Source organism: Alligator sinensis, unplaced genomic scaffold (assembly GCF_000455745.1).
Source record: "Alligator sinensis unplaced genomic scaffold, ASM45574v1 scaffold1626_1, whole genome shotgun sequence".
Taxonomy (NCBI): domain Eukaryota; kingdom Metazoa; phylum Chordata; order Crocodylia; family Alligatoridae; genus Alligator; species Alligator sinensis.
Genome location: NW_005842437.1, coordinates 1,042,042 through 1,050,473, shown reverse-complemented (window position 1 = coordinate 1,050,473; position 8,432 = coordinate 1,042,042). Strand labels below are relative to the sequence as shown.

Sequence of the window (8,432 nt, the reverse complement as noted above, 5' to 3'; positions counted from 1 at the left end):
TGTGTACAGCCAAATAAAGCCACTATTATAAATGCTCTCTGTTGTGTCTCTATGGGCAGTTTAGCTACCTGCAATTTCTGGTGAGAATAAGTCTAGAAAGCAAACAATGTCTGGGGACACTGAAATGCTCATTTTTTTTAGGGTTTTTTTTAAAAGCAAAAAAGCAGCAGTAAGGCACTCCAGCTTCCAACAAGGGACCCTGTTTCTCTGGCATCCTTCATACGGCACCTGCCAAATAACACCACGACAGAGCCCTCCTCACACAGAGGATTCGCAACAGCTATCGCCCCGCTAACGCAGGTACCAATAAGTCAGGAACTGTTTCCATTACAGGAGAAAAAGGGGCCTGAAGCGACAAGGTGTCATGGGCAAATGTCCCTTTTTTCCATAAATGACTCATTCCCTGTGTTCTCCTTTCCAAAGCTTATCGCTGGCATTTCCCAGAAGAGCCCCCTTGTCTAATGCCAGGGCTGGTTATACCTAGGGGCCATTTACGGCTCTTTGGCACCACAACATCACAACTACGGATGGGAGAAATCCCGTCTCTTGCCTCTCTTCTCTTCACTTGGCATCACAAACTTCTTCACCTCTTTCTATTCTTTCTCTCCCATGTTTTAACATTGCTCCCTACTCTTCCCGCCCCACGACAGCCCGGGGACCATCCGCTGGACCCAGCACTATTGCTGTAGGGTTATCTAATGGGAGGAGGGTTTCTGCTTTCTAATGCAAGAAGTGCTAAGGAGGCTTCTCGATGGAGAGCGTGCCGCCAGGGGAATGGCTGATAGTATCTGACCCAACCCATCCTGAAGCAAACTCTTCTATTTTTAGACGCACCGTTGGAAACAAATCAATGTTTTATTTCCAGGTGCCAGAAGGCATTAAATCAGGCTATGGCAATTTTTATCACCCTTTCATGCAAGCGGAATAATAATGATAACAACAGCAACAATAGCAATACTTCCTTGTAGGAGGGGAGGCTTTGTCCAGCTATGGACCAGGTCCTGTGACTATAACCCATGCATGATCTTTACTGGCATCAAGCAAGTTTTTCATAAGGGGAACGGACCCAGGCAGGTACACTCAGACTTGGGGTTTGCAGCACATCTACAAACCCAGCCCAAGAGGTCTCGGCAGCCCAGAAATGAGCTCTGCCTAATGAAGCAAAAATGGGTGGGATTGAGGATTATTCAATCTAGGATCACGGTTAATCAATCATTAATGGCAGCCAACACTTCCCTGTTGGAAAGACAGGGGGGTGTGCAGACAGGGGGCAGGAATGAGTTTCCCTAAACTGTGCCCCACAACCAAAGACTTGACCTTAAAAACAGGCACCTGCTTAACAACAGCATCCCCGATTTACCCAAGTCATTCTGGCTTCATATCTATGATTAAAAAAAATCACAACTTTATTACTGAAGGGGGAACTGGGTAGATGGCAGGAGCTGACAAAATGCCACATTATTTGCTAATCCTAATATGTTATTCTTCCTTAAGATTTGCTTTTCTCAGCACCAATTCAATTATAGATGCTACAAATCCTTCTGACATTTAATTCCCTCTTGTCAGAGAGTAGTAAATGTATACATGCACAGCTTTCCCATTAAGATGTTAATATATATTGGGGCACGCTGGCCTTTATATCAAAGAGCTTTCTCGTTTAAGGGCGGGAGAAAGGCAGGGGAGCAGGAAGGTAAAGCACAGGTGAATGCATGCCGGAGCGAGCTGCTCCCGGGGTAGCCCGCAGGCCGTCACTGCGATCCGGAGGCCACTTTGCATCTGAGTCAAATCCAACTTCCGAGCATGATGCTTTGCAAAATGTCAAAGCACCTTAAAGGAAAGCTGCTGTGATGCATTACACCATCACCTTGGATACCTATATTAACAACTGATTATAAGCTAAAACATACAAGTGGATGTAAAGCTTTTGCACTGCCTTCACAGAGCAAATAAATGGAGCTTCTGGCTTTGAACAGGGGGGCTGCCATTTTAGCTGATACAGCAGCGAACTACTCCGCAGGAAACTCAGCGTGATACAGATTAGCTGCAAAAGCATCCTGGTCTGGTCTCCAATCACAGGGAAGAAGAGACGGATCATTGCACAGATATATATATATTTTTAGCAACTGTTAAATTAAGTAAAAATTAAGAAAAGGCAGAGCTCTTATAGGAAATAGAACCTGAAGTTTTCCTTTCAGGTGGCAGCAGATCTGATAAGAAGTGTTCGCGCAGAAGAATAAATCCATTTGTCACTACTATCTATTTATTGTTATCTGGTATCTTCTTTTTAGATACCTCGGCAGGAGGGATTAAACAGTTAATAGCAAGCCCATGGCAGGGTCCAATCAGTGGAAGCTCAGTTCACTTTGCTGTTTGTCTGGCTTCAGGAAAAATCGTTAGTAACCTCATTTCTCCCTTGTGGAAGAGGAAAGGTAAATGATGGGAAAAGACAGTGGAGAACACAACGTCTATGCAAACTGACCGAGGAAACTCTCACGCATCTCAATGCTGCTAACAAATTTCCGGACAAGCCCTTATTTCACAGCACTGTATGCCCAAGTACCAGGCATACTTTACACCTGAATGCCTGGCTTTTAGTTGGCCGTTTTCAAAACGGATAACTTATTAGCCCACATTTTCCAAACCTGCAATGGCATGTGGGACTTCTGCCGATGCGACAGCTTAAAAATAGCCGGCATTGTGGGAACTGTCTTGAGAGTCGGAGGAGAAGCCAGTGGATTTTAGTGGCAATAGTCTAACAATGTGGGTCAAACACCTAAGGCAAGATCGAGGCTCCAGGCAAAACCATGGCAGATTTTATTCCCAGCTATTCGATAGAAAAGTTCTGTTTGATTCCGTTTTTAATGGGCCCTTTTCAGAGAGAGAGAGAGAGAAAAAAAATCTAGCTCCTGTGGGTTTATTTTCACTCTGTTGGCAGGTGGTCAGAGCTCTAGATTCAGAGACTGAGACACTGGATTAGATGTGACAGTGGGCTCATTGCTTGCCAGGATTTTAAATCTAAATCGTATCTGATTTGGAAGTTTATAAAAAGCATCCAACTTGCAAAAACCACCGAGAACAAAACGCAAGGTTTTTATTTTTAAACCCTGCAAAGCCCCAGATGACAAAGTCCTGTCCTGGATGGGATTTTTAGAGCCAGGGCTTGCAAACCCTACAGAGCTGGGTTTTTAAGGCAGCCCTTGATGGAGCAGAGCCCCTGCCGGGGAAGCACTCAGGATGCTTGAAGGCAGAGGGGCAAGGGGCCTTCGTGGCAGTCCTGGCTCCCGAGCATATGGCAACCTGAGACCCTGAACCTGACCTCCAGCACCTCACCGCCAGGCCAGATGAGCCCCAAGGATGTTTTTTAAACAAGGCCTTTTCCCCCCCATGCTTCTTACTGCATTTGTATGCTCCAGCTGTGTGGCTCATTAAAGCCCTGTTTTTTAACACCTAGGGCACGCTTATAAATAAAGCACTTAAGGAGATATAGTTTGTCCCACCCCTGGCTCTGAAACAGAGCATTTTATTCCTATGATTTAGTGTAGCTGCCACATGAATGGGTTCCCCGCCTGGTTTACACCTCTTGCTATGTAGACCCAGTCTTAAAACATGGTTGGGGTACCGGTGACAGCTCTGAAGTTTCTTGCCTGCACGCTGGTGCTGTAAACAGCAGGAGATGGATAGATCTCTTTGTGCGGGCACAGTATGGCCATTAATTTCCACACCTCTGGATTTACTGCTGTACTCCCACAAAAATTTCTTGACAGTACTTCCATTTCTGGAAGGAAATTAAGTTTTAACCGGTGATGTGGGGCAAGGGGCGCTTGCCTTTTTTTCTTTTTTTTTTTTTTGGTGTTTTTTTTTTTTTACAGTCTAATCAGAGCGATCACGCTTTACCTGCCTCTGTGCAATATCGAACCATGCTGGGGAAGGGAAAACCTAACTGAGTTATTTAAATCCAGCAGTCCCTTTTCCTTAATGGATCAAGTTTGCAGAAATGCCTGTATGACTTACACTTTTAAGTCTCATTATTGAGTGTGATCTGGGCATTAGGGAACCTAAGTCACTCGGGTGCTTTTGAAAAGTTCCCCATAAATCTAAAAAGGTGCAACCTGTACTGAAACAGCCCAGCCATCTCTGCTAATGATTTGGAGGGCTAAAGAGAGTCAATATGGACATTTCCAAATTGAATTTTCTCCTATTAAGGAGGACTGGTTGGCCAATCTGTTTCATGGAGAGAAGTGTATCGAACTGCTTAAGAAGATGACATTAGCTGAAGCAGCACAAAGGTTTGGGTGGTGGTTTTTGGGGGGGAGGGAAGGGATTGGTCATTATTTCCAAAAATAAATATATGACTTATCCATAATATGAAAGGGATGAAATTGCTACCTAGATACAGTAGGGATAAATGGTAATATTATTCATTACCGCAGTTTAGCATTAAGTGTGCTACACCTACTCTAATTTATTGATGGACTGTTTAAGACTAGTGTTAACCTGTTTGTCTTGTATTATAATTGAATTTGGTCTCCAATTTAAGCTACAAAAATTCAAGGAGTTCATCCTTCTTCAATCAATATGCTCCCCTTCAGTGACCCATTTCAAGATAGCTTCATAAAAAATAATGCATTTTGTTTTAATAAATTTAATCACTATGACAGGTGCTCAATTTTTATTGGTTGTTTCTTCAGACATCTCTGGCCTAGAGAATGGAACCGCACTTACAATCAATAGTAATTGATTAATCAGGATCCCTCTTGAACAAAGGTGCTAATCAGTTTTTGATTAGTTAATCAAACCAGATGTAAAGGCTACACAGGTTTTGCTTGATTGTTCAGTGCTTTACAAGATGTATATCAACACTGTTGAGCACAATAAAGAGACCCTAATGCATCTGAGGGGAGTGAAAAGACAATTTGTTGAATTAATTTAACTGGATTATTACAATCATAGGCAAATAGCTTTTTTTTAAAAAAAAAAAAAAAAAAAAAAAAAGAAAAAAATTATTAGCTTGGCACTTGTGACTAGTGAGCGACTGATAGGATTGCAACTACGATACCCCTGACACTGCACTGTGCTGAGAAGGCAGCAACGGGGGAGTAATTTACTCGGAGCTCCTCTGAGCACCAGACAAACCCTTTCAGTGCAGCCAGGTTTCTTTATGTTACACAGCAAAGGTTTGAGAGCAGTACGGACACAAGCACCTCTACCAGCAAAAGTCAATAGGCCACTAGAAACTAGCTAGCTAGATGTAAGGCAAGCGCCGCATTACTTAATTGTACAGCTGGCAGATCCTCTGGTGCACCATTTAGCAGGATATGAACACCTGAAATGAACAGCAGACTGAGCAAACACTGCAGCAGGACCGGCACATTTAATTACACCACGTTTCAACAGCAGGTTCACGACCAAGGAGGGCTTCCTATTTAATCCTTAAAGCCTGACCTACTTGCTTTCTGGCTGCCCACCCAATTCCCAATCTACATGAAGGCAAACAGGATCAACTGATGGAGGCCCACGCACAGGCCGTGCAAGCGGAGGTCTGGGGCGGGCTGGGCTTTTCCAGGGGACAGCTCAGCGCTGAAAGGCGCTTTTACTGGCCCGAGAGCCCAGATTTGCTGGCCCCTCTGCCTACTCAGACTCACGCTTGGTTTGTGGGGAGTACTGGCTTATAGCCGAAGAGGAGGTTTGGATGTTTTCCTACTTTTTCATGACCGCGGTGAGCTGAGCTGGGTGGCATTCGTGGGCTTTGCAGATAACTGACTCATTTTTAGAAACATAAAGAGAGTCGTTTTCGTGGACCGCATTTTCAGAGCCCCCCCATCTAATTTACAAAGCGGGCTCTGTTTGCACAAGCAGGAGGCCTGCTCTCCTGCTTGACACTGTGCTCTTGCGCTGCACTGCACGAGGGGTTCGGAGGATTCGACTTCACGTCGTTAAGTTGCAAATACAAAAGACTGGGCCTGCTAGAAAATAGCCCGTCCACTCAACACCTTTCCAGGCTCTTCAGAAAACAGAACGAGTCACTGGCTGGACTGAGAGTGAAATGGCAAAATTAAGCAGAGCGATCACCACCTCCCCACGCCAGCCAGCGGATGCGTTTCTCAACAGGCTGGTATGCTCAGTTTGTGTTGCAGCCACCGAGCAGAGAGATGGTTAGCCCCGCTCCAATTCAGTCAACGAGCTGATGGGAGATGCCCATTTGGAAGATACCCAGTCGAATTGTGTCTTCAAGTGAAAGTTATTCAGCTCATCGACGGCTTTTTGTTTTCAAATCAACTTAAAAGTCAAACAAGTACTTCCTATCCATATGTGAGATATCAGAGACTCTTCTTACCCGTCAGGACCAGTTTACGCCTGCGACAGACTTATCAGCACTGCTCAGCTGTTGGGATGGCTCACTCCAATAAAACACCTACTAAATTGTTAAATAATCCTACGCTCTTGGCTGTACTACACCGAGAATAGTGCACTGGGAAAGCAGCTGCTGGGTTTATTAGGAAAGAACGACACCTTCTACTGATGCAAGGAAAAAAAAAAGTGAAAGAAAAACTTCGACACCTTTTTACCTACACAATGGAAATGGACTTGCTCACCATCAAATGCAAAGGGTCCAGCAACTGAAACAGGACTCCAAGGGGGGCATTAAATCTCTGTGTCTGCGTGCCATGTGCAGAAGACCCATTTTGGATGTCTGCGGGAGAACGTCTCTGTCTCTTGACAGATTAAAAGTCTTGTGTAATTAGGCGAGCAGAGACATTTGACCTCACAGTTCATACGTGCTCAGGACTTGCAGTCCTCTCGTAGGACAGCGAACCTAAACATGAGTCAGTAAAGTGGACAATTAAGAGTGAAGCAGTGACAGTCGGGGCTAATTTATAAGATCGTTTAGGGAGAGAGCATCTTGCCAGACATAACCGAGGCCCAGAGATGTAATGCTTATGTTTGTACCACAGTTAATGCCCGCGTTTCAAATGCATCCATCATGCCAAATCACCCCTTGAAGGTATGTTTGGTTCTTGATCTGGATTAGCAATGCCTGCATCTTTTGCAAGTGTTCAGTCTGCTGTGAAAAAAACAGGGTTGAAGCGTCTAATTTGCAACATGTCATGTGATAAAACAATGCCCCCTTTTCTCCCCATTTGAGATAAACATGTCATGACAATTTGCCAGCACACCGTGAAATAGCAGGTAGCCTAGATTTAGTGAAGCTGATTGATTGGGTTGGTTCTTTTTTTAAATATATATATATATATATATATATATTGACCAACTCTCACAATCCATCCTTGAATGTTTTACAAACGTAACAAAATTTCAACTGAACCATTCTCTAATTAGCATTAAAAAAAATTATTCTAAGCCACTGAACACACAGTAGCTGTTACACAACCTGAAACATAAATCACACCGGGGTAACACAGATCTGCCACCCCCCGCCCCCCAGCTCCAAAGAGGAAGATATAATAAAGGCATGCCCATATCAAGAGGGGAAAAAAAACAGCATAAAACAAGAATATTTCTAAATGACAGGACTCTAATTAATCGCTACATCGTGGCAACCGTGCAACGCAAAATGGCCAGGATGCAGAAATCAAAGTGGAAACAGTATCCACAGATTTAACAGCACAGTGTTGTACCTAATGACTAGCCCTTACCTGAGAGATCCCCATAGTCCAGCTCCTCTGCCGAATTTGGCAACTGAGTAAAGCCTTACAAGTAAAAACAAACTCATTTTTCTTTGTATTCCTCAATGGACAAAAACAACACACGTAAGAACTGAGGATGAAGTTCTTGGAAAAAAAAACGTGAGTCAAATCACTCCACATCTGATGGTTTGAACAGATCAGCTTGTGAGTACAGTTCTCCAATCATTTACTTTATTACTGATAGACTGTCAGAAAGATTCCTCAGTCTACACTGTTTAACACACACAAAACATGACGGTGAATGTTCAAAATCACTCATTCATAACAGCATGCAACCCCCCCATACGCCTTGGCTGTTAACTATCAAATGGTACGAGGCATCGGTTTAGGATGCGTCTACTTAGATTAGATGTACACTTTGGTAACGTTTTATTTTGACTTCCCATACAAATTGAAATCCTTTGGCAATGCTGACAAATTGCAGCAATTTATCAATTTCTGGATCCTGTGGATTACATATCAAAACTTCACGGCATCTGCCTAGACAGATTGCAGGTCCTCTCTGCAGTGAAAACTTTCCGGTGGGAAAATTATCTTACTTTTTTAATTCCCCAAAGTTTTGGAAAAGTATCCGCAAAGCTGATAAAGCATTTAGGCAGGGAAAACTCTTTTGGAAGCTACCGGGAGAGGGCAACTAACTTCTGTTTATTCGGGCTTAACTTTTCTAGTTTGCTTGCACAGGGACACTAAGGGGCAAAAGGGGCAAAGGAAGTTTACTTCAGCAGG

The 8,432-nt window shown here is 43.7% G+C and overlaps 1 protein-coding gene across 2 annotated transcripts in view; it reads right to left on the bottom strand.

Annotated features, from left to right (window-relative positions):
- Positions 1-8,432, bottom strand: part of CADM1 (cell adhesion molecule 1) — a 190,367-nt gene that overhangs the window by 6,366 nt on the left and 175,569 nt on the right. Inside the window, exon 10 of one of the 2 annotated variants that reach the window (XM_006030335.3) lies at positions 7,656-7,709. The exons of the other annotated variant lie outside the window; for it this stretch is intronic. Coding sequence (XP_006030397.1) covers positions 7,656-7,709 — 54 coding nt within the window. The remainder of the gene's footprint in view (positions 1-7,655; positions 7,710-8,432) is intronic. 2 annotated transcript variants of the gene reach the window in all.